Below are 23,456 nucleotides of genomic sequence, written 5' to 3'. Positions count from 1 at the left end.
TGTGCATCCTTTCCCTCATCTAGGTTGATATATATATATATATACCTTCATCATGAGTGAAGAGGATTTTGCTAGCAAATATGAGATCAAACAGATCTTCAGTCGGCTCCAGAAGAAATCTATTAACAGACAGTGTTTTGACTGTGGAGCGAAGAATGCCACGTGGACGTCGATCCCATTTGGTATCTTTGTCTGCTTGAATTGTAGTGCCAGCCATAGAAAGATGGGTGTCCACATCAGTTTTGTCAAGTCATCTACTTTGGATCAGAAATGGACCTATAAACAATTAAGGATGATGAAATGTGGTGGCAACGATAAATTGCGTGAGTTTTTCCAGAAGAATGGTGGTTCTGTTTACCTTACAAGGCCGCTACAGGAGAAGTATACCTCCAACGTTGCAAAAAATTACAAAGAGAAGTTGGCCCAGCATGCAGAATTGGACGGCAAGAGGTACGCGAATATCTTAGAATGGGAAGACGGTTTGTTACCGGAGGAAAAAGATGAGCGTGCTTCCAGTACAGATGATTTCTTTGCCAAATGGGAGAGCTCCTCTTCATCAAATACACCTTCACCTTTAGGCTCTGGATCCATAACGCCTGCTAATAAATCCAAGTCGTCTTTGGTTGATACGGACACTGAAAAGAAGGTGGCCGGTGCTACTAGAAGATCTTCCGGTTCTGTATTGAAAGGTTCCTCGTTGGGTGGAAGAAAGAAAAATATACTAGGAAGTGGATCTGGTCACAGAAGCAATGCCAAATTAAACGTTAAAAAGGTGTCTCCAGATATCGATTTTGATGCCTTTGAGAAAGAGGCCAAGGAGGAGGAGAAAGAAGCTAAGATTTTAGGATACAATCCTAGCTCGGATGACAATAAGACTAGTAATTCAAGAACTCTCTCCCCTAGTTCTTCTTCTTCATCGAATGCTACTGCGAGAGTGTCACCACTTACTCTATCGAAAGTTGGTTCTGGTTCCGGTATTAATAAGGATAGATCGGATTCTTTTTCGGCTTCTTCAAGCAGAGCTTCAGCCTCTTTTCAGGCCGCTCCTGTCGAAGATACTAGACAGTCATTTGCCAAACTTGGATTTGGTATGACATCTTCTTTACAGCCTGACACGAAGCAATCTTCTTCTGGAAGGAGATCCCAGGGCCCGAAATACACAGGTGATGTCTCCAAGAGATTTGGTGGTCAAAAGAGTATTTCTTCGGACCAGTTCTACGGAATCAATTCGTACGATGAAGAGAAGGCCAAGGAGGCTAGGACTAGGTTAAAGGCATTTTCAGGCTCTCAATCAATTTCATCATCTCAATATTATGGAGATGATGAAGAAGCGCAAATGAGAGCACAAGCAGGAAACGGAGATCTCGAACAGAAGGTGACGCAGTTTGCTGAAAAGTATATGGGTGATGATATGGCAGTTCTTAAAGGTGCATTGGAAGAAGGAGCTGAAAAATTGAGTGGCTATCTTAGAGATGTCATGAGATGAAATAAGTCTATTGCTGTATTTGTTTCTTAATCAGGTGGGTATCTTCCGTTTGTAAGTGAATGTCATTCAATTTTTTCTGTTAGAGGATTTCAGGTTCTTATATTTGTACTGAATGATCGATTGTTGTATATCTGTAGTATCTTTACCGGCTTGCCTATGATTCAGGATCAGTCAACCACTTCTCCCCCAATTTTTCATGCACGGCTTTTTTTCATTTCAACGCATACATTAGGAAAGAGGATTACGGACAGCAGTTGTAGTTTTTGCTTTCCAATCTCGGGTACCTTGTTTCCTTTATTCTTATATTTATTACACCTTTTCCTGTTTTTGGCAATGGCCTCTGTTGCTATCATTGGTGCTGGGCCCGTTGGATGCTTAGCCGGACTCGGGTTTGCTCATAAAGGATATAAGGTCACTCTCTATGACTCGAGACCTGACCCTAGAATCATCGAGGATCAGAGTTTGAGGTCGATTAATTTGGCCGTTAGTGATCGTGGCATTAATGCGATGAAATATATTGATTCTGAGATGACTGGAAGGGTTCTCGAAGGAATCATACCCATGTATGGTCGAATGATTCATCATCTGGATGGAGGTCAAGAATCCCAGAAATATGGATTGTTCGGCGAACATATCAATTCCATAGATAGGGATAAATTGAATCAATGCTTGATTACCGAACTTGAAAGGTTCAATAACTTGAATCCTGATAACAAGGTAGAGTTTAAGTTCCAATGTAAGTTCACTACAATGCACGTAGAGGAGGATGCAGATAATGTCGTCATCGAGTATTATGATCTCCTGAAGAAGAAGCAAACCGGTATTTACGATTTTGTTGTTGGTGCTGATGGTTGCTATTCACGTGTGAGAAGTACCCTAATGAAATATATCCGTATGAATTATCGGCAGGTGTACATTGACATGTGTTACTTGGAGTTGACTATTCCTCCGGGACCTGAAGGCTCTTTCCGAATCGATGCAAACCATCTTCATATCTGGCCCAGAAGGGATTTTATGTTGATCGCTTTACCTAACGGTGATGGCTCGTTCACTTGCACTTTCTTTGGTCCTTGGAAACTTACCGAGTCCTTGAACACCAAGGAATTGGTAGAAGATTTCTTCAAGAAGCACTTTTCAGACGCCATCAATCTTATTGGTTTAGGCAAGATTGTAATCGCCTTTTTGAACCATCCTAAAAGTGCGCTTATGCATGTCACGTGTAGCAGCTATCACTATAACGATAAGTGTATTCTTATTGGTGATTCTGCCCATTCCATGGTTCCATTTTATGGTCAGGGTATGAATTGTGGTTTTGAAGACGTGAGAGTGCTCTTGGAATTGTTGAATAAGCATGATCAAAGCAGAAAAGCTGCGTTTGACGAATACAGCGCCTCTAGACATAAGGATTTGGTCTCAATTTTAAGATTGGCACTAGATAATTATTATGAGATGTCTACGAAGGTCCAGTCTCCTCGTTACCTTTTTAGAAAGAAATTAGATAACATCTTGGGACGTTTTTTCCCAGATCATTGGATTCCTCTTTACAGTATGGTTGCTTTTAGGGCTGACATTCCATACTCTGAGTGTATTCGGGTTGAGAATAGACAGAAAAAACTAGTCAAGATTCTTGAGAGCACAGTTTTGACAAGCGGATTGGCCTTATTGGTGGTTTATCTTTCGAAGAAATCAAATTGATCAGGAACATTCAGTTTACTATTCATCTCTATTATGACATCAAGCTCAAATGTAATTGGATTATCTCTACTCCGGAAACCGGGCCGGTGAGAATTTCTCAGATTTTTTTGTCTGTGTATTTCCGGTCTTTTTTTCTTCCCCCCCCCCTAGCAATAGTGAATCATCAGTTGAAGTGCTCTTATATGTATATAAACTTCGCAGTTCGCTCCTATTTTATAATCATTCTGTGAGGCTCTCATAATTGTTGATAGTCATGACTGTTGCTAAGACTTCACATCCCAGGACCTTGTATGACAAGGTTTTTGATGACCACATTGTTAAAATTGATGACTCTGGTTCCTATCTTCTATATATCGATAGGCATTTGGTTCATGAGGTGACTTCTCCTCAAGCCTTTGAAGGTTTAAGAAATGCCGGTCGTTCAGTTAGAAGACCTGACTGCACGTTGGTGACAGTGGATCACAACATCCCAACTGACTCTAGAAAGAGTTTCAAAAGCATCGCTACTTTCATCGACCAGCCTGATTCCAGATTGCAGGTGGAGACTTTAGAGGAAAACGTTAAGCGTTTCCGCTTGCCTTATTTTGGCATGGCAGATAGTAGACAAGGTATTGTTCATGTTGTTGGTCCTGAGCAGGGGTTTACTCTCCCGGGAACAACGGTGGTTTGTGGTGACTCTCACACTTCTACTCATGGTGCCTTCGGTGCTTTGGCCTTTGGTATTGGTACCTCTGAGGTTGAACACGTGCTGGCTACCCAAACTCTTATTCAAACCAAATCCAAGAATATGAGAATCCTTATCGATGGAGATCTTGCACCAGGTGTCACCTCCAAGGACTTGGTCTTGCATGTCATCGGTGTCATTGGTACTGCTGGTGGTACTGGTTGTGTCATAGAATTTGCCGGTAAAGCAATTCGAGACCTTTCGATTGAAGCCAGAATGTCGATTTGTAATATGTCTATTGAAGCTGGAGCCAGAGCTGGTATGATCCAACCGGATGAAAAAACGTTCGAATATATCAAGGGCAGACCTTTGGCCCCTAAAGGCGCCGAGTGGGGCAAGGCCGTTTCTTATTGGAAGACATTATACTCTGATGATAGTGCACATTTCGACCGTCAAGTTGTTATCAAAGCTGAGGATATTATTCCCACTATAACTTGGGGTAACTCTCCGCAGGATGCATTGCCAATTACTGGTAAGGTCCCCGATCCAGAGGACTTTGCTGATCCTATAGTGAGAGACGGTGTCATAGCCGCATTGGATTATATGGGCCTAAAGCCAAACACCCCATTGAAGGATATATATGTGGACAAAGTCTTCATTGGTTCTTGTACCAACTCCCGTATCGAAGATCTTCGGGCTGCTGCTAGAGTGGTTCGTGGTTACCGTGTTGCGAAAAACATTAAGCGTGCCTTAGTGGTGCCTGGCTCTGGTCTAGTCAAAAAGCAGGCCGAAGCGGAGGGACTTGATAAAATATTCACTGCCGCTGGTTTCGAATGGAGGGAGGCCGGCTGTTCGATGTGCCTTGGTATGAACCCTGATATTTTGAGTCCATACGAAAGATGTGCTTCTACGTCGAACAGAAACTTTCGCGGTAGACAGGGTGCCTTGTCTAGAACCCACTTAATGTCTCCTGTCATGGCTGCTGCTACCGCTATAATTGGTCACTTCACTGATATTAGAGACTTCAAGTACAAAGAAGGTGTTGATCAGCCGAAGATTAATATTGATGATGTTAAGGAATCGAAACTGCTTGAGCAGGCAGTTCATGATGAGGAAAAGAAACCTATCGCTGCTCTCACAGAGTCTACATCTGATGCCGAGATCGAGGAGGAGATTGAAAAGGAGCAGGCTGCGGATACTGGTGCTAGTATGGAAAAGTTTACTGTTTTAACTTCTGTTGCTGCTCCTATGACCAAGGCTAACATTGATACCGATGCGATCATTCCAAAGCAGTTCTTGAAGACAATTAAGCGTACAGGATTGGGTGAGGGTCTTTTCTACGAAGCCAGATTCAAGAAGGATGAGAGCGGTAAAGTTGTTCCTACGGACTTTATCTTGAATGTGGAGCCATATTCACATGCCAAGATCTTGATCGTCACGGGTAACAACTTCGGTTGTGGTTCATCCAGAGAGCATGCTCCATGGGCCTTGAAAGACTTTGGTATTAGATCCATTATAGCGCCATCTTTCGGTGACATTTTTTATAACAACTCGTTTAAGAATGGCTTGCTTCCTATTCGTGTCCCTCAGGCGGTGATCAAAGAGAAGTTGTACCCATTGGCCGTCGCTAAGAAGGAAATCACTATCAATCTTGACAAGCAACAAATATGTGGATCAGATGGCGAAGTGATAGTCGATCACTTTGATATCGAAGGTTTCAGAAAGCACTGCTTACTAAATGGACTCGACGACATTGGTATCACCCTTCAAAAGGTGAAGTACATCGACGCTTACGAACAAAAGAGAAAAGTCCAGTTTTCTTTCTTAGAAGGTGGTTCCGGTAGTATCATTGTGCCTATCAAGGGTACGAAGAAGTCTGCTTTTGGTGTTACGGCACATGAGTGGTAGATAAGTATTTATTTTTGTTACTATAATCTTAACCATTATTTACGTCTTCAAGGCTATCTAGAATGAGTTTTTGTAATACACAATGATGTCAATATACAGTATCCATGTGAGGAAAAGGGGTATTTGGTAGCTCAAGACGTTATCTCACTTTTTTATAATAAGGTCCCTATTATCGGCCGTTCCTTCGAGGGTCAGGCCATTCTCGTTGGCGAGATGAAGCATGCAAATAAAGCAGAAACTGGTCGATAAATCCTTCTTAGCCTGACCTTCATATTTCACTGACATTTTGGAAACAACGTCGCTAAATTTCAAATCATCATCTTCATGTTCCTTCTGTTCCACCTCTCCTGATGGTGTCTGCTTAATTGTTCTTTCCAAACTGTCTTCATTTATGTTCTCTTTATTCTCGTCCAAGAACGATGCGTCTCTCTTTTTGTGGAGATTTTCGTTTTCTTGAAGAGTACTCCACAACTCTTGCTTCAACAATCTAATATCCACCCTTTTGGAAGTCCGAGCATAGTTAAGCCCCCCGTTATTATGTTGCCTCGACTGTGAGAGAATTGTCCGCAGTGGCTGCTGAATAGGGACTTCAAACTGGTCAATATCATTCGCAGGAACATCATCATCGTAATCAGTTTCCGGAGCTTGTCCGTTGACATCTTCACCGGTGTAATCGTTATTCTCGGGAATACCATCCTCACCGAAAAAATCATTAGCTCCCGGCCTTTGACTATCGTTTTCCTTGTAAACATCAGCAAAAAACGATTCATCAGCAACCATGTTGGGCTCGTCTCTCGATATCACAGCGAGTTTCTTCTTCTTCTTGGTCAATATGGTATTGATTCTCTGATCGGGTTTCATGTTCAAGCAGATTAGTCTTTTTGTTGTAAATTGTAAATCTTCCGGTAAGCAATTGAACCCTTGTTGAACCTCCATCTGCTTTTGGGGAACCATCAACCTAGAAGCAACCCCTGGTTTGAATATTTCGGCTTCGCTTAGGTCCTCGCCATCACTCATGAAATTCAGTACAGCCCATTGATTGGCCTTCTTAGTAAACTGTCCAGTTGGACTCATCGATCTTTCCTTCTGTTTCAATTCTTCCTCGACAGTTTTGTGTTGAACTTCTGCAAACTTTGATTTGATCCTTGATATTTTCCAATGTTCAGGGCCTCTCCAATTCCTATTTGACAGCGCGTCAAAGTATTTGGCCATTTCCAAACCGCCTTCTTCATCCTCCTCGTTCTCCATAGTAGTCGCCGTATTCTCATCGAATAGGCGAGTCAAATTCAAACTTTTGAATGTCGAATCCTGTTCATCTAATCCTTCGTCAAGGTACAGAGAGTACTGAGATCTGTTTTGCTTGGAGATTTCTGCTGTAGAGCGCTCGTTATTGTCATAATTATCACATATATCATCATAGTCTCCATTATTATTCATGTCAACGTTATCCGGATTTGCTTCGTTGGTATTCAAATACTCGATCTGTCCTATTTGGTCCAAAATCTGCGTGGCACTAACATTACCGTCGTTAATACTCTCTAACGGATCTAGCGAGGGGCATACCTTGCAATCGCTCTCTAGGTTTGACACTAATTGACCAAGCTTTGCTAGCGAGCAAGTAAAACCATTTGCATCTGCGTCAGCATCAACGCCCTCTTGGGCTATACTATGCACACCTTCATTCATCTCTTGAATTGTCTCCAGTTTCTGTTCGTTAGGTGGATCATTTTCCACCTCCAATTCCCCCACGGAGTTCAATATTGAGTCCTTGGACTTTTCTGTTACCACAAACAGCACTCTTCCATCTCGAGACATGTGAAGCATATTCATCAACAAACTTCGACATCCACCCTCATCGAAATCTGACAAAGCCTTTTTGAAAATAGGATTGGCTAGCAACTCCTTATCCACTTCCTTCACTTTGATCTGCGCAAAATCATCGGCCAATGTATTTTTCGTTCTATTTCGCCTGCTTTTTCTTTGCTTGGCTCTTTTCCGAGCGGCTTCATCCTCATAATCAGACTCGTCAGAACCGTCCGCCTCTTCGGTTTCCCCCTCCTTTGTATGACTTTTCTTCTCGTTCGGTTCACTAGAACTAAGCCCGGATAGTAATCTTCCCGTTTCAGTAGCGGCCGAATCAATTCTAGATGAATATATTTTAACGCAGCCATCCAATGTTGTGGAGGCCTTTTGGAAATTGATCCCATCTCCTTCTCGAAACATAGACATATCATGGAAGTAGTCGATTAAGGCAAAGTTCCAACTGTTTGAAGAGTTGATCTTATTGTCAGTGGCCATCCTTATCCATAACTCGAAGTTTTCACTCGTAACGGCGGTTTCGCCACCGCTGGTTTCAGTCATCTGTTGAGGTTCTTTCTTTCCTTTGGATAAGGGTCGAGAGTTGGGTGCCTCAGCGGAGTCTTTTTAATGTAGTCTCCGATAAGGTTCTATATATAGTCCGTCAGCAACGTTCTTCGTTCCTGTTGGCCGTAAGCCGCGGTGAGTTAATGATAAACAAAATAATGCAGAAAAGTCCGACGTGTCAAGCACGGCAGTAAAGGTAAACAAAAGTTTTTGAAGAGAAAACAAAGGACATCTTCTAGCTATCTTTTATTTTTCCCCCTTTTGAAGATTGCGGCTCGAATAGGGAATTTTCAGACGGAAGTGATGAAGGATTTAAATTTCAATGAGTTTAAAGAAGGTAATGATAGAAAAGTTTAAGGGATAAGTGTGGACCTCTCCTTCTTCTGATCTGAGAATCTGTATTATTTGAAAAGTGATGGCTGCCCTCTTTAATATGGTTACTGCAAAGACCGTCAAATCTGTGGAGGTCTGAAGCGGCAAGGACTTGTTAAAAAGTGAATCATTATCCATGAAGATTAAATATAAAAAGGGATCAATTTCCAGTTTGTGGTTTTTGTGGTTATTCCTTTTTACTTTCCCCTTTCATACTATAATGGACAGAAAGGCAGTTGAAATTACCAAGTTCCTATTGGATTGGAACTATCTTCTCATTAATGCCCCCGTTAGCGGGTCCATAACGGAAATATACTTCTGCTTCATACTATCTAATTATAGTAAGGGGAAAGATAGAGTTTCATGGCAACAATTCATCAAGTACCTCAACATGCTAAACAAAGTTGCACATGGTCATGTCCTTGACTGCACTCCACATAATGCCCTTCAGTTGACTTACGAGGATCCCTTTAAATGTTTTAATAGAATCAATTACATCAATAGGCTTTCCCTATCCCTGATTTTGAAAAGATCCAAGCAATTGACGCACTCGGAAAACTGGGGAATGGAAGAACCAGTCAAGAGGTCATCTTTATCCAGCGATATTCCCACAGATAAGGCTGGTCAATATAAATATCTCATGACGTTGATTGAGGGCTCGGACCACAGTCTGAAGAAGAAATGGAGGTCTACAGAGGTAACTTCAGAGAGGATTGTAAACAATTCCAAATTAGTCCCATTAGATGGAGACGATATCTATTCAATGACGTCAAGATCGGGGAGATTGATTCAGTTAGAATTACTTCTCAGATCAGAATGCGCCTCGCATCATTTAATCAGAGAAAGGGCACGTTTGCAGACGTCTGAAAGAGAGTTCTATGATTGTTGCGAAAACCCGGATCATGCCAATCAATTGTCGCAAATGACTGAATTCGACAGACAGGTGAATTACTGTAAATTGAAAAAGTCTGCTTGGTTTGGAAGAAACAGTCTCTTAGCCAAATGTGTTAACGAAAGGATGCATTTCATACCGGTGATTCAGCAACAAACTGACACGAAATTGGGTGATTGCTCCTACCTTGACACGTGTCATAAGATGGAAAGCTGCAGATATGTTCACTATGGATTATTAATGCCTCAAAGTTTACAAGGTTACCCAGAGAAGTCGCCAAATGATAAACTGCAAAAAGCTGGTTTGAAAGTAAAACAATTCACCAGGATCAATAACTTCACCCGAGGAGAACCCGTCTGCCTATCATCTATGGAGGAATTGCCACCACAATGGATCAACTGTGACGTTACCAAGTTGAACTTCGACGTTTTGGGTAACAACTGGGGGGTCATTATTGCGGATCCAAGTTGGACCATTCATATGAACTTGAACTATAGCAGTATGAAAGATGATGATTTACTTTCATTGAGAATGGACAAGTTGCAGAAGGAAGGTATATATCTTCTATGGGTTACTGGAAGAACCATTGAGATGGGAAGAAAATTCCTTAAGAAATGGGGGTATCGAGTGTTGAACCAAATTACTTGGATCAAAACAAGTCAATTGGTTAGAACCATTAGCACAGGAAGAACAGGCCATTGGTTGAACCACTCTAAAGAGCACCTCTTAGTTGGAGTTAAAGGTGAACCCAAATGGATGAATTGTGGGGTGGATCCACAGATCCTTATTTCATCTACAAGGGAAACGTCCCGGAAACCAGAGGAGATCTACGGAATAGTGGAAAGGATGGTGGGCCTAAGGGTGAAGAAATTAGAGATCTTCGGTAGACAGCATAATACGAGACCAGGATGGCTCACTATAGGAAATCAGCTTCAGGAGACTCACTTAGTTGAAAAGGAGATATCCATAAAGTATTCACAATGGCTAAAGTCCAACGTCAAATAAAATGCATGGCATCCGTACACCAAGTATGAACATATTTTGCTTGTCCCGCCTTTTTTAGCGCCGATGTGATCTAACCAATGGGATGACTTTTAACATCAAAAAAAAAAAAAATATGAGGTAGAAAAATGGCATTGTGAAAATGAAGGTGATATCAATCACTCAACCAACTAGATGCTTCAAGAAGCGCGCGTTTAGAGAGCAGCTCTATTTGTTTATTGTTTCTAAAATGTTACGATTTTTTTAGTTTTTGTTAGACGTCATCCATCTAAGAAGAAAAGATTATTTGTTAACTTTTAAAGCTATTTTCCTTATCTTTTTATACTACCACATTTTATTATTCTTCCAACTCATTGGAAAAGCGCAGATATTGATTAAATTATTAGGATGTTTAGACTATTTGCAACGAAGCAGACCGCTAGAGTCTTTGGCAGAAGAATGAACTCTTCTGCTTCGAAATTGGAGAAAAAGGTGTTTGTGTCTCAGCCGGCTGAAGGCAAGAAATTCACCAAGAATGTTGAGGACATTGTTGCTCACTCTAAAGCCGGTGCTGCCACCTGGAAGAAGATCACCATGTTGATGGCTCTTCCTGCTGTTGGCCTTGCAGCCTTTGCTGTTTACGGTGTCGAGAAAGAGCATGCTGCCAATAGAAAACGCTTGGTGGCTCTCCCTGATGATCAATGGCCAAAAAGTTATCCATATCAGAATGTCAGAAAAAATGACTTCTTCTGGGGTGACGGTGACAAGACTTTGTTCTGGAACGAGGGTGTCAACAGACACATCCACGATTAAGGGAAGAAGAGAAGATTGAATGCTCTTCTTTCACTTGGCCTAAGAAAGAAAATTAGAAGAGAATATGCATTATCTCCACTGGAACATTGGCCACTTGTCCATCATTTTTTGATTATTAACTATGTTATTTGATATTCCAATATCAATACCTTCTCTCACCTTTCTTACTATATTTATTTTCCTCTTTTGATATTAGGGATGTTATGCTTCCTTTTATGTTTCTTTAGCCATGTCGACTCATATGCCTCGGTTTATTTAATAATATGCTATCTACAACGGTGTTATATTGTATTGTATTGAGCATTAAAAAAAAGAATGAGAGGAACAAGCGGAGAAGGAAAGAAACAATAAAGATAAAAACTGTGGTGAGTTATCAAGTTGAATTCGGTTCAGCTCAGAGACTCGTCACAGTCGTTGGTAGCAAGTAAAAACCGTCAATATGCCGAAAATATGTATAGGTTATTGGTAGCAGCGATCGCAACGATATTTTCATGAGGGTGCCAGCTTAAATGAAGAATGGCCTTTTTGAAATCGATGTTATCAAAGTCCATCTTATTCATCATGGTGAGGTTCTTGCGCTTATTCGAGCCCAATCTTTTGGTCTTGAACGCCGATTTATCCGCCTGTAGCACAACCTCTTTCTCAGTCTCCTTTTCTGCATTGCATTCAGGAGTTACTGCATTTTGGTAAATCATAAAGTTGTTGTTATAAGAACCTGTCATGACAGACTTTGAATCGCCACTAAATTGCACCTCAAACTTGTCGAATATGGCGTCATTCTCATAAGTGTCGCATAATCTGTCCCTTAATTGTTCATGAATATTGATGGTCTTAACAGGCTCCGTCTCCATGTTGATATCCCAGATTTTCACCGTCATGTAATCTCGGCTGGCTATGTATCGTCCATTTGAGGAAAACCTTACATCGGATATCGACGAGGTTATTTCAGTGAAAAAGTTATGATTCGAAGGATCCATATATTCTTCAAAGACTCTGGCATGATTGTCACAGAGCGAGTTGACCCTCATATCATTCAGCTTAATGAGTCCTTTGGAAGAAGCATACATAAACAGATTGCAATCGATAGGATGGAATTCTGCTGATGTGATAACCTCTGTCAACTCTTCCATATTCACAGGCTTAATATCAACAATATTGAACGATTGATCGGCAATTCCCAAATTCCACAAGTTGATTCTTAAGTCATCCGCCGAAATGAAAGTTTCTTCGTCGGAATTCACACTAATGGAGTTGATATGGTATGCGTGTGCGTTAGCGTATATTTTCTTAGGTTGAGCCGCTGTTATAGTGTCATGCACGGTAAGTCTCGGAAGCTTCAAATTTGCCACAGACTTAAAGTAATCAGTCACTTTCAAGACACTCGGTGACGATACTGTAGCCATCGTAGTTTCTCCGCTGTCACTTTCAATAGTATCCGTCTGAAGGTCGCCAGTGTTGGAATTGCTGTACGCTATATTCTCTTCGTCCTCTATATTATCGTTATTGGTTCCACCGATAAAGCTGGAACTGGTTTGAAACGACGATATCTGAGATGCTACGCTGAGCGCAGAGGCTGTGTTGGTGGAATCGGCAACTGCCGCGCTTGAGTTGAGAGCTGAAGAGCTTGTACTGGAATTGTTGCTATGGGTCTTGTTGCATTCAATCATGTTGTTCTCTTGGACGATTTTGATCTGTTTCTCAAAGACTTTCCAAAGTTTGATGGTTTTGTCGTTTGTTGAAAGTAGGAATTTCGACTGATTCGATCGTCTTAGCCATTTGATCTTGTTGATCTTTTCTTCAATCTCTAACGACTTGAGATAGTCAAACTCGGCATCATGGCTTTGGAATTCGGTATAAAAGCGATATTCACAGTTCTTCTTGTTCTCGTTCCTCTCGAATAGCACGACACGCCCACCTCTATCTCCTGTGGCCAAGTAATCACCCGAACGGTCGAATTCCACGGTAGATATTATATCAGCCTCGGTTATGTTTTCAATATCTCCCTTATCACCAAAGCATTGGCTAAATCTCCATGTTTGTTCTTCCATTTTGCAAGCTTAAAAATCTGTACTGGAAGGATTGGCTTATAGCGGGAGTAATACGGATAATGCTGCAGCTGATCGTCAAGACAAACTATGTGAACTTTGATTTCCTCAAAGATACTATGGAACAAGACAGGGTTGAAAATGGAAAAGTGGAACAGAAGCTAACCAGTATCTATGATTTCAATCGACTTCGGTTAAACAAAGCAAAAACGCTCTCTTTCTTACTCACACCAACTGCTTTCGTCTACGAGGTTTCCCTGCATTTGTCTCCGAGGGGTCCTCCTCAAAATTTTTCTTCGCTGAATTTTTGCAGGAGCTGAGGAAAAATCCGAGCCTTTATCGGAGAGGGAAAATAAGATTCTTTAGGGATTTCTTTGATATAAAGAGTTCGGAAGGGAAGGGAAATTAGAGATGTAGATGATGACAAATGAAGGTGTTCTAGATGTGTATGAATTTCATAGGTAGAATTTTGGAGATTATGTTTTTTTGCTCAGGGTTTGGGTAATGTAATGCAGTCGCTCCATTAATACCAAGATAGTTCATATTTAAATTCAGAGTTGATCTTTTTTTTGCTATGTAAACAAGCAAAGTAAAGTAGAATCTGTATCTTTTTAGGGGTTGTCCATTTATACTTCATACTAAACGTAATTGACTATGTTTCTCGGAGTTTAACCTTTAAAGAAGAGATAATTTCGTTACAGGTAACTGGTTGTATCGACTGATCGACCCGTCAATTATACCCTATTGGGTTCGCCATACCATATGGCATTCCAAGTTATTAACAAGGAAATCCGGTAAGCACTACCACTAGATGTTACATACGACCATTTACTTTACATATCTCTATTCCAGTCTCTGATATTGTTGCAAATTAATGTATTGCTCCTTATACTAATACTTAGTTGGCCTTACGGGCAGCATCAGCAGGGTTGACTCTTTTATCAGCATTGTATCTCTTTCTGACAGGAGGAGCTCTGACTTTTCTTCCCTCTTTGGATCTGACTCTAACAATTCTGGCATGAATGGCACAGGAAACACAGTAGTGCAACTTATTGTACATCTTTGGAATTGGGTACTCATCGTAGACAGAAGCCTCAGAGATATCTCTAACAGCAGCAGCCTCAACCATATTTCTGATAGACATTCTCTTGATGGCCTTGTCCTTAGGGACACATCTGGAACAGTTGACACATCTAACTGGGTTAACGTGTCCTCTACCCTTTTTGTTTCTTCCGTTGGAAGCTCTCTTCTTAGGCATATTGAACTGTAATTGGTATGCGTTAGTACGGAGTACTTTCAAACGATATGCTTGATACTTACTTATTAACTGTGATATATGTACCAGAAGATTATATATCTCAAAGACTTGAAAGAAGAGAACTGGAAAAATCTTTTTTTACCGCACACCGGTGTCTATTAGTTGATGAAAAACATCAAGAAACCATCCAGGGTCAGAGATCGACCGGTGAGAATCCACCGGGCATGGCGTGCAATTGGGGGAAAATTTTTTCCGCTAAAATTGCTAGGTTCACCGCGCGAAGCGAGGTGTTTAAGGAAGCGCACGTGATAAAGAAGGGTTTTTCAGATCGACTGAACGATCGACTCAGAGACGATGGACGTAGTTACAGGACGAGAACGGGCAAAAAGCCATCAGATTGACTGCATATTGGAGAGCCAATCAAATCGTATTGAAAGAGAAAGAAAGGTGCGGCGCAAGATAATATCTCGTTAGTATCTACGCAGCGATTTTAAGGGATTTATAAGGTGGGAAGAAGGAAGCAGAAGGAGGATAGGGGAAGTAGAAAGGAGGACGGAGGACGGAGTATAAACGATATACAACAATGCATAGATGTACGACCAATACATAGATGAAAAGATAAGACTTTTAAGCACGTCTAAGACTGAAAATTAGAATGAAATACTCTCTTATTAACTCTAAGCTCATAGGATAATTAAAGTGAAAAATTTTGGATGCCAAAAAATTGGATGATTTTTTTAAGTATCGTTGTGGTCGCGAAAGCTATGATTAATTGAAGTTATGGGTGCTTAGCGATTACAGAGAGAAGGGAGGGAGTATTTATTTATTATTCATGGGGAAATCGAGAAGCGAGGAAAAATGTTTAGACTACTCTGGCGATCTGGTCAGTTTTTCTTTTCTAGAAACCAGTCAATTTACACCAACTCCATCGAAATCAGAGTAAGTAGAGGTATCTAAGGAACGAAAAAGAACGTTAACCATATACTAACTGTTGAATTTCGATAGATGTTAAGACAAACATTGAAACTTGCCAAACCGGCTAGATTGTTTTCCACCTCTGTGGTGGCTAGAAATGCCAAGACCCCAACCAAGGAGTTCAAGACTGCCAAAAACTTGTCTGAGGTTCATGACAAATATGATCTAGTTGGACCTGGTGCTAAAAAAGGAGAGGTTCCAACCGACTTGGAGCAGGCAACTGGTTTAGAAAGATTCGAACTCTTGGGTAAATTAGAAGGTGTTGAGGTGTTTGAAAACAAGCCTTTGGACGCTTCCAGAAAGGGAACCTTACAGCACCCAATTGTTGTCGACTCTTATGATCCTTACAGATATATTGGATGTACTGGTTCTCCTGCTGGCTCTCACATTGTTATGTGGCTAAAGCCAAGTGTTGATAAGGTTGCCAGATGCTGGGAATGCGGTTCTGTTTACAAGTTGAACTACTTGGGTACAGAGGACCCTCACAAACATGACCATTAAGATCAACGATAAAGACGAAAAGAACAAACAACCACTTCTGCTCTACTACTATTACAAAGCAGGAGCGGTGAGGTACTGTCACTCTCCGTTTTCAAGTCATAACATTATTTGCGGCTACCATTAGTTGCATCAGGTCTTCTTTTTATTTTTAGTTTATACTTCACAATCCTTCTTCAATTAGCTATTTATTTATTCGCAGACAGTCTCTGATCGATCCAGATATATATTATTATTGTATTCAATGCTTCGTTGAGTGCCTGAGAAATTTCAACTCTCTCTCGGCTTAACTGAGTTTATTCTTTACCTCAATATAGTTCAGTTTTATGTGTGATACTATCAATACTCCAGTTCCCTCGATACTTTTCGTCGTTCCGGTTAATGCTCAACTACCAGAGTTCCAGTCTTTCCAGAGTCAATTTCATCCAGTCTTTTTGCGATTGTCTTCTAAAGATGAGCTAATTAAAAAGTTGAAACAGGATCCTCAATTGGCCAACATTTGCGCTATATATGCTGGTTTCTTGGGGTTTCAGCCTATTGGAGGTTTAATCAGTGACGGTCTCATAGATGCGCTACCTTCATCTGTGAAAATAGTTACTGTTTGTTCTGCTGGTTTCAACGGTTACGATCTCACAAAATTAAGAGCCCACGGTATCGACTTTTGTAACACCCCCAACTTTGGTGCTCCTCAGGTCGCTGAAACTGCCTTGTACCATATTATCAATGGATTCAGAAAGTACCATGTATTTGAAGATAAATTGAGACAGACAGGAAACACTATCGACGCCCGTACTGAGTTGCAGGAATATTATGACTTTGACTCGTCGGATGGTAAGTTTAAACTAATTGATCGGAATTCTTCAGCTTCAATTCACCCGTGGTTTGCATTCGGCGAAAAAGTCAGCCGTAATTTGTTCATCCTCTCTCCCAGAGGAAAGACTATTACCATTGTAGGATTAGGGAATATCGGGAGAGAATTGGCCTATAGAGTTCATGCTTTGGGTATGAACATCAGATATGTGAATCGCCATAGGCTTTCAGATGAGAAAAATCTGGGTTTTCCTGTTCGGTACTATCAAAGCTTACTTGAGGCTGCACCGGGAACTGATTGTGTGGCATTGTGCCTTCCTAGTACTCCAGAGACGGCTGGTATGTTCAACTGCAAGGTTATTGAACGATTGAATGATGGCTGTTGCGTGGTTAACGTTGGAAGAGGAAACTTGATCGTAGATGATGACCTTTTGACAGGTCTTAAATCGGGTAAGATCGGCCACGCGGGACTCGATGTCTTGGAAGCCGAGCCTATTGTTAACGAGGAACTCGTTTGTAGAGATGATGTGACTATCACTCCTCACCTTGGTTCATGCACCAAGGAAGTTTACAATGCCACCGAGATCTTCTGCCTCGAGAATATCACCAATCGACTTTTGAAGGGAGAAGCAAAAAATATATTAAACTAACAAACGATCTACGTGTGCAAAGATTAACAATATTGTTGTGCTAATTGCGAGTACTTATCGTAGAGTGCTACCCATTGGTTCACCTCCTTCTCGCAGCCTAGCTTATTACCCCCTGTAACCTTTTCACATTGAATCTGCGCATCCAAAGCAAGTTTGTTTCTGATATCAGGTATCGGTGTCCACGGTTTAGGTAGTGGAGCATCTGAGAAGTGCACTAGTTTAGCATCTCCAAGCACCACATTACTGCTCCATCCATACGTAGTCACTTGCTTGTCCCAATACCATGACCAATATGGTATTTCTAGATGGGTCGTGCTCTCTGATTCTTCATCCTGGAGATAACCAATTGGAGAGGTTTTTACACCAGGATTCTTCAATTCTGGGTAGTCGTAACCGATTTCCGGAAGATTGATGGGGTCGGCAAGATAGCAGTCATGGGATCGATGGAACTTTCGTAATTCTCCAGAGAGCAAAGCATAAGGATTATGAGGAATAACTTGAATCAACGGAATATAAGACTGATCTCCCAAGCTATAATAGTTTTTATGCGTTCGTGCGATCTTTTCCAAGTTGAATACGTTATTCAAGACATCCATATCGTACTCGTTTTTCTTGCGGTGATTAAGTGCCTCCATCAAGCTGTTAAAAACATCTTTATTAGGATGAATCACCATAATATAACTTGCTAGTTGATACTGTAGTCCGTACGACTTTAGTAATTTGATAGATAGATTCAAAGAAGGTAACGAAGCATACACTATCTTCATGAGCCATTCAATGTCATCATATCCAGTCTCGGGCTCTATAATTTCAGCGTAGTAGTCAGATAATTCGTTGGCTCTATCATAAGGTGTTTCAATTGCACCCTCCAGTTTCAATTTCAGTTTATCAAAGTCTCGAAAGTTGATATAATTGACGGGCATAGCCAATACGGAGTCTGGGAGGGTAAATAACTCGTCCATGCTTTTGAGAACGAGTGAATCCGAATCGAAAAATACAACTCTGTCGTACTCAGTCAATGAAAAACTGTACAACTTGGTGAAGCTCTTCTCCCAATACGAAGATTCGGAAGGTAATTCAATTGGCTTGACATACTTGATGGTAGCTCCTGTACTCTCGATTTTCTTCAACATCTCTTTTTCGCTTTCATTATTCACTTCGGATTGGTTACCAGCATAAAGAAACAGAAAGTCAGCCTTGGCACCAAGTTGTCTCAAACGATTGAAGTTGATTACTGCTGGGCACACGTGATCAAGATCGGTGGCATATTGAACGTATGCCACTTTACCCCAATCAAGATAATCCTCACCTATATCGATTTCTTTAGTTCGATGTAATTGAAACAATGTCTCTGCTGAGATAGACTTTATTTCGTAAGGATTAAAGCCGAAATGGTGAATCACTTCAACCTCTTCGTCGTCAGTGAGAGTTTTTTTTTTTAGCAAAGCTTCAATGACAGGGTCCTCTTTATTTTTATGGATATTCCCTTGATCTGCTCGTAAACCAACAATATTCACGACATGTCCAGAATTCTTAAATAAATCACCGGCAATCAAACATACGAGGACAATAGTCACCAAGATTAGAAATCGTTTGTACCTTCGAATAGACATCATGATTAAACAAGAAGCAGAGTCACAAGATTAAAATGAAAGGATGCCGGAAAAAAATAAATTGGGCCCTTCATTAAATAAATATACGATGCAATCGTTTGGAATAATAAATAAATAAATAAATAAATATGATGCATGATTTACAAATCATCCCTAGTGACAGTCTTGACATCTAATGGCTGGCTCTTCAACACTCTTGGACCAGAGAATGGTTCACATGTGCCTCTCTTGGTAGTACCAACCTTCGGATGCTTGCCGGCCTTCAGGTCGTCTAAAATCTTGACGACTTTCTCGCCGGAATCCAAATCTTCAAAATAATCATCGTTAATTTGCATCATTGGAGCATTGACACAAGCGCCCAAACATTCGACTTCTTCCAAACTGAATAGTCCATCAGGAGTAGTTTGACCAGGCTTGATACCAAGGTGATCAACAATAGTCTGCATCACGCTATCAGAATTGCAGAGCTGACAAGGAGTGGTGGTACACACTTGAACGTGATACTTACCGACAGGCTTTCTGTGATACATTGTGTAAAAGGAAGCAACCTCGTAGACTCTCATTGGAGGAATGTCCAAGAACTTGGCTACATAGTTCATAACAGAAATAGAAGTGTAACCCAGTTGTCTCTGTCCCAAATCTAACAATGGCATAACAGCTGCCTTTTTGTATTGAGGAGGATACTTGGCTAGAATACTCTTGGCTCTTTCCAAGTTTTCTTTATCAAACTCGAACGCAATATTGGCGTTATTCCCCTTAGTCTCTCTGTGAACAGATATGATATGGCCGTATCTGCAAGAAACGAGAGGTTTCAAGGATGCTCTTCCAACGAGCATCCGCTTCAATGTCATAGAAAGCATAAAGTAAGGTAAGCTGAGTCTGGTAAAGTGGATCCGTGATCTATGTGAAGAATGATATTGTCTAGGTAGTTCGTACCTAATTCTCTCCCTCAAAAATCGAAAAGCAAAAAAAAAACTTCACCAGCCACAAGAAGCCAAAGTAGCGAAACTCGAGATTACTCTGTATGGTGGTCAAGTAGATAAAATGTGGCCGTTCAGTGACCCTGGTGGCCTCCGCTGATAGGGGTAGAAAGCGAGAGGCTTCCTTATTTAGTCATAATAATAGGAAAAAAAAAACCACTTAACATCGATTTCCAAATTTTCAGCTCTTTTCCCATTTCCCATTTCATGTTTCTTATTCATTTTCTCATCTTTTCCAAGCAATCATCATGTCAGCAGGAGGTGACCATACCAGAAAATACAAGTTGCAAACGGAGGTTGTGAAAGTGTCGTATGACGATTCGTGGCATGCATCGTGTCCCCCTATCTACCAGACCGCTACTTTTAAGAATCCTGATGTTCTTCACATGGGAAAGTACGATTATACCAGGTCGGGTAATCCAACTAGAACTATTCTTCAGGAACATCTGGCTAAAATTATTGGATGTAAGCAAGTGTGGGTCGTTAATTCAGGTATGTCTTGTCTCGACATCATTACCAGGCTCTTGAAGCCAGGCGATGAGGTGGTTTCCGGTGATGACCTATACGGTGGTACCGACAGATTGTTGACATATATCAATAACAATGGGGATATCAAGGTGGGACATCATGATATAACCAATTTAGATTTGATGAAGTCGAAGATTACTGAGAATACTAAGATGGTGATCTTGGAGTCTCCAACCAACCCATTGATGAAGATCGTTGATTTGAAATCCATTGCCGAACATGCCCACAAGGTTAATCCTCAATGTATCGTCGTGTTTGATAACACAATGATGACTCCATTGATGATGAAACCATTAGAGTTAGGCGCAGATATCCACTACGAGTCCGCTACTAAGTATTTAAACGGTCACCACGATATTATGGCGGGTGTTCTTGCCACAGACAACGAGGAATTGGCCGACAGATTGTTCTTTGTGATCAATTCTATTGGATCTGGTCTTGCACCTTTCGAGTCCTGGTTATTGATGAGAGGTTTGAAGACCTTGGCTCTTAGATTAGAGAGACAGCAAAGTAACTGCATCAAACTTGCCAATTGGTTGGAGAGTCAGGGATTTAAAGTAAGATATCCGGGTTTGAAGTCTCATCCTCAGTATGAACTACATAAATCTCAGACTAAGGGTACCGGTGCTGTTTTATCCTTTGAAACAGGAGATATTGATTTAAGTGAGAGAATTGTACGGAACGTTGACATCTTTGGTGTTACTGTCTCTTTTGGTTGCGTCAACTCTTTGATCTCTTTACCTTGTAAGATGTCACATGCTTCAATAGATCCAAAAGTGAGAGCCGAGAGAGGCTTCCCTGAAGATCTCATTAGAGTTTGCGTAGGTATAGAGGATATTGACGACTTAATTTTTGACTTGGACCACGCTATTAAACAGGCCAAGAAGGAGCAGAAAGAGAGAAACTAGTTATAAAAGTACAGATTATTCAGCCTGCGTCTCATGTAGCCGCGTGCACCTTGGCGCGGGAAAAACGGAGAACGCAGAGGAGAAGAAAAAAATATGCAGACCTGATGTAAAACTATGGTAAAGCGATAGCGAAAATGTAAGATTTTTTTTTGAAACAGTAACTCCCTTTCTCCACGTGTAAGTGATTACCTATTTGTTTTGTCTGCTGATTGCAACTTGTTCAAGTTTTTCTAGAAGCAGTGGAGTACAATCCTTTCCGTCTGTTTTGTTTGGTCCAGGTCTCAATCCGATTTGAAAAAGGCGAGCATTTCACTTAACGTCTACTGTTCTAATCTTCGTATTATTCTCAGATGGACAAGTCCAACTCCAAACCAATTCAATCTCCTCCCGCTCCTCGTTCACCATTGCTTATGCCTACGGCTGAACGGACACGCAGCGCGCCACAGCCACCATCAAATAGGGCACAGGCGTTGGGTCAAGCAATCCAGGAGTCTCCACAGCAGTTGCAGCAGTACCAACCGCAGTTGCAACAGTCTCAGTCTCAGTCTCAGTCTCAGTCTCAAGCAGAATCCCAGCCACCTCAAGCGCAGGCTCAAGATCAAGGGCAATCTCAACCCGAGCAATCTGACTCTTCTCGTCGACATCATCGTCATCGGCATGGTCAATCAGGCTCATCCTCGTCTAGTCGAAACATTATTGCCGGGCATTATCAGATTGCGCAAAAAATCGGTGAAGGCTCCTTTGGAATTATATTTAAGGGTTACGATCTTTTGCGTGACAATCAACCTGTGGCGATCAAATTTGAGAGTCGAAAATCAGAGGCTCCCCAATTGAGAGACGAGTTCAAGGCTTACAAGATCTTGAGCAACGCCGTCAACAATTACACTAAAAGTGGAGCAGACATAGATCCCGGGCATACAAAATATTTGTCTCTTTTGGGGATGCCCAAAGTGTATTATTTTGGACAGGAGGGATATTATAACATTCTCATCATTCAACTGTTAGGACCTTCGCTAGAAGATTTGTTTGAGTGGTGTGGAAGAAGGTTCAGCATAAAAACCGTGGCTCAATGTGCCAAACAAATGATTGCCAGAATCCAATTTGTTCATGAAAATAATCTCATATATAGAGACATCAAACCTGACAACTTCCTCGTAGGAGCTACGAGCGATGATAACACTATATACTTGGTGGATTTTGGCATGATAAAACAATACAGGAATCCTATCACCAAGCAGCATATACCCTATCGAGAGCGCAAGTCTTTAAGTGGTACTGCACGATATATGTCTATCAACACGCATTTGGGGAGAGAGCAGTCCAGACGGGATGATTTGGAGTCATTGGGTCATGTGTTCATTTACTTTTTAAAGGGAGAACTTCCTTGGCAGGGTCTCAAGGCTCCCACAAATAAACTTAAGTACGAGAAGATTGGCGAGAAGAAACAAGCCACTTCAATCCAGCAGCTCTGCGGTAGATTACCTTCCCAGTTTGGCGAGTATATGGCTTATGTTCGCAGCTTGAAATTTGAAGAGCAACCTGACTACAGATACCTTGTATCTCTTATGGATTTGGCATTAGCCAGTGTGGGAGAGACAGATGACGGAATATACGACTGGATGAAACTAAACGATGGTAGGGGTTGGGATTGGGCTAAGAACAAGAAGATTAATTTGAATGGTTACGGCTCCAACAATCGCAACAAACAGCACAGGTCCACCAGGGCCATACCACCTAATCATTCTCAGTTACAAAATTCTTTGAGCAGAGACAACTCTAAGAGTGCCTCCAAGTACAATCCTGATGTCTATGGTAAAATTAACGAGAATACTGCATTGCTGACTGGTCAGCTTCACTACGATTCTTATGTTAATTCTTACTCTAGGCAACAACAGGATCAAGATAATAAAGACAATGCCGAAGGGTTCGGTGGTTTCTTAAGACGCTTCTTCTGTTGTTGCTGTTGTTGTAATTAGATCTTATCATCACATAGGCTCTATACTTTCATCTTATGTC

At 41.2% G+C, this 23,456-nt stretch overlaps 14 protein-coding genes across 14 annotated transcripts; 9 read left to right on the top strand and 5 right to left on the bottom strand.

The window, feature by feature from the left end:
• Positions 1-52: 52 nt before the first annotated feature.
• FOA43_003352 (uncharacterized protein) lies at positions 53-1,486 on the top strand (the record flags this gene model as incomplete). The annotated part of the gene is made up of 1 exon (XM_038923603.1): positions 53-1,486. One exon carries the CDS (start codon positions 53-55, stop codon positions 1,484-1,486), a length of 1,434 nt encoding a protein of 477 aa, XP_038779531.1.
• A 333-nt stretch (positions 1,487-1,819) lies between these two features.
• Positions 1,820-3,181, top strand: FOA43_003351 (uncharacterized protein; the record flags this gene model as incomplete). Its single annotated transcript, XM_038923602.1, has 1 exon — positions 1,820-3,181. One exon carries the CDS (start codon positions 1,820-1,822, stop codon positions 3,179-3,181), a length of 1,362 nt encoding a protein of 453 aa, XP_038779530.1.
• A 253-nt stretch (positions 3,182-3,434) lies between these two features.
• On the top strand, positions 3,435-5,753 carry LEU1 (3-isopropylmalate dehydratase; the record flags this gene model as incomplete). Its single annotated transcript, XM_038923601.1, has 1 exon — positions 3,435-5,753. One exon carries the CDS (start codon positions 3,435-3,437, stop codon positions 5,751-5,753), a length of 2,319 nt encoding a protein of 772 aa, XP_038779529.1.
• Positions 5,754-5,897: 144 nt separating this feature from the next.
• FOA43_003349 (uncharacterized protein) lies at positions 5,898-8,114 on the bottom strand (the record flags this gene model as incomplete). Its single annotated transcript, XM_038923600.1, has 1 exon — positions 5,898-8,114. The coding sequence occupies one exon, from the start codon at positions 8,112-8,114 to the stop codon at positions 5,898-5,900; it is 2,217 nt and encodes a 738-aa protein (XP_038779528.1).
• Positions 8,115-8,709: 595 nt separating this feature from the next.
• FOA43_003348 (uncharacterized protein) lies at positions 8,710-10,386 on the top strand (the record flags this gene model as incomplete). Its single annotated transcript, XM_038923599.1, has 1 exon — positions 8,710-10,386. The coding sequence occupies one exon, from the start codon at positions 8,710-8,712 to the stop codon at positions 10,384-10,386; it is 1,677 nt and encodes a 558-aa protein (XP_038779527.1).
• A 384-nt stretch (positions 10,387-10,770) lies between these two features.
• On the top strand, positions 10,771-11,175 carry FOA43_003347 (uncharacterized protein; the record flags this gene model as incomplete). The annotated part of the gene is made up of 1 exon (XM_038923598.1): positions 10,771-11,175. One exon carries the CDS (start codon positions 10,771-10,773, stop codon positions 11,173-11,175), a length of 405 nt encoding a protein of 134 aa, XP_038779526.1.
• Positions 11,176-11,609: 434 nt separating this feature from the next.
• FOA43_003346 (uncharacterized protein) lies at positions 11,610-13,223 on the bottom strand (the record flags this gene model as incomplete). Its single annotated transcript, XM_038923597.1, has 1 exon — positions 11,610-13,223. One exon carries the CDS (start codon positions 13,221-13,223, stop codon positions 11,610-11,612), a length of 1,614 nt encoding a protein of 537 aa, XP_038779525.1.
• Positions 13,224-14,118: 895 nt separating this feature from the next.
• On the bottom strand, positions 14,119-14,478 carry RPS26A (40S ribosomal protein S26; the record flags this gene model as incomplete). Its single annotated transcript, XM_038923596.1, has 1 exon — positions 14,119-14,478. One exon carries the CDS (start codon positions 14,476-14,478, stop codon positions 14,119-14,121), a length of 360 nt encoding a protein of 119 aa, XP_038779524.1.
• A 1,005-nt stretch (positions 14,479-15,483) lies between these two features.
• COX4 (Cytochrome c oxidase subunit 4) lies at positions 15,484-15,954 on the top strand (the record flags this gene model as incomplete). Its single annotated transcript, XM_038923595.1, has 1 exon — positions 15,484-15,954. One exon carries the CDS (start codon positions 15,484-15,486, stop codon positions 15,952-15,954), a length of 471 nt encoding a protein of 156 aa, XP_038779523.1.
• A 323-nt stretch (positions 15,955-16,277) lies between these two features.
• On the top strand, positions 16,278-17,411 carry FOA43_003343 (uncharacterized protein; the record flags this gene model as incomplete). Its single annotated transcript, XM_038923594.1, has 1 exon — positions 16,278-17,411. One exon carries the CDS (start codon positions 16,278-16,280, stop codon positions 17,409-17,411), a length of 1,134 nt encoding a protein of 377 aa, XP_038779522.1.
• Positions 17,412-17,434: 23 nt separating this feature from the next.
• Positions 17,435-19,024, bottom strand: FOA43_003342 (uncharacterized protein; the record flags this gene model as incomplete). The annotated part of the gene is made up of 1 exon (XM_038923593.1): positions 17,435-19,024. The coding sequence occupies one exon, from the start codon at positions 19,022-19,024 to the stop codon at positions 17,435-17,437; it is 1,590 nt and encodes a 529-aa protein (XP_038779521.1).
• A 140-nt stretch (positions 19,025-19,164) lies between these two features.
• FOA43_003341 (uncharacterized protein) lies at positions 19,165-19,875 on the bottom strand (the record flags this gene model as incomplete). The annotated part of the gene is made up of 1 exon (XM_038923592.1): positions 19,165-19,875. The coding sequence occupies one exon, from the start codon at positions 19,873-19,875 to the stop codon at positions 19,165-19,167; it is 711 nt and encodes a 236-aa protein (XP_038779520.1).
• A 377-nt stretch (positions 19,876-20,252) lies between these two features.
• Positions 20,253-21,440, top strand: MET2 (homoserine O- acetyltransferase; the record flags this gene model as incomplete). Its single annotated transcript, XM_038923591.1, has 1 exon — positions 20,253-21,440. One exon carries the CDS (start codon positions 20,253-20,255, stop codon positions 21,438-21,440), a length of 1,188 nt encoding a protein of 395 aa, XP_038779519.1.
• A 350-nt stretch (positions 21,441-21,790) lies between these two features.
• Positions 21,791-23,433, top strand: CKI2 (Casein kinase I 2; the record flags this gene model as incomplete). Its single annotated transcript, XM_038923590.1, has 2 exons — positions 21,791-23,372; positions 23,417-23,433. 2 exons carry the CDS (start codon positions 21,791-21,793, stop codon positions 23,431-23,433), a joined length of 1,599 nt encoding a protein of 532 aa, XP_038779518.1.
• Between the last annotated feature and the right edge of the window lie 23 nt (positions 23,434-23,456).

Source organism: Brettanomyces nanus, chromosome 4, assembly GCF_011074865.1.
Source record: "Brettanomyces nanus chromosome 4, complete sequence".
Taxonomy (NCBI): Eukaryota; Fungi; Ascomycota; class Pichiomycetes; order Pichiales; family Pichiaceae; genus Brettanomyces; species Brettanomyces nanus.
The sequence above is the reverse complement of the archived record's forward strand: the minus strand, read 5'-3'. Positions and strand labels throughout refer to the sequence as shown.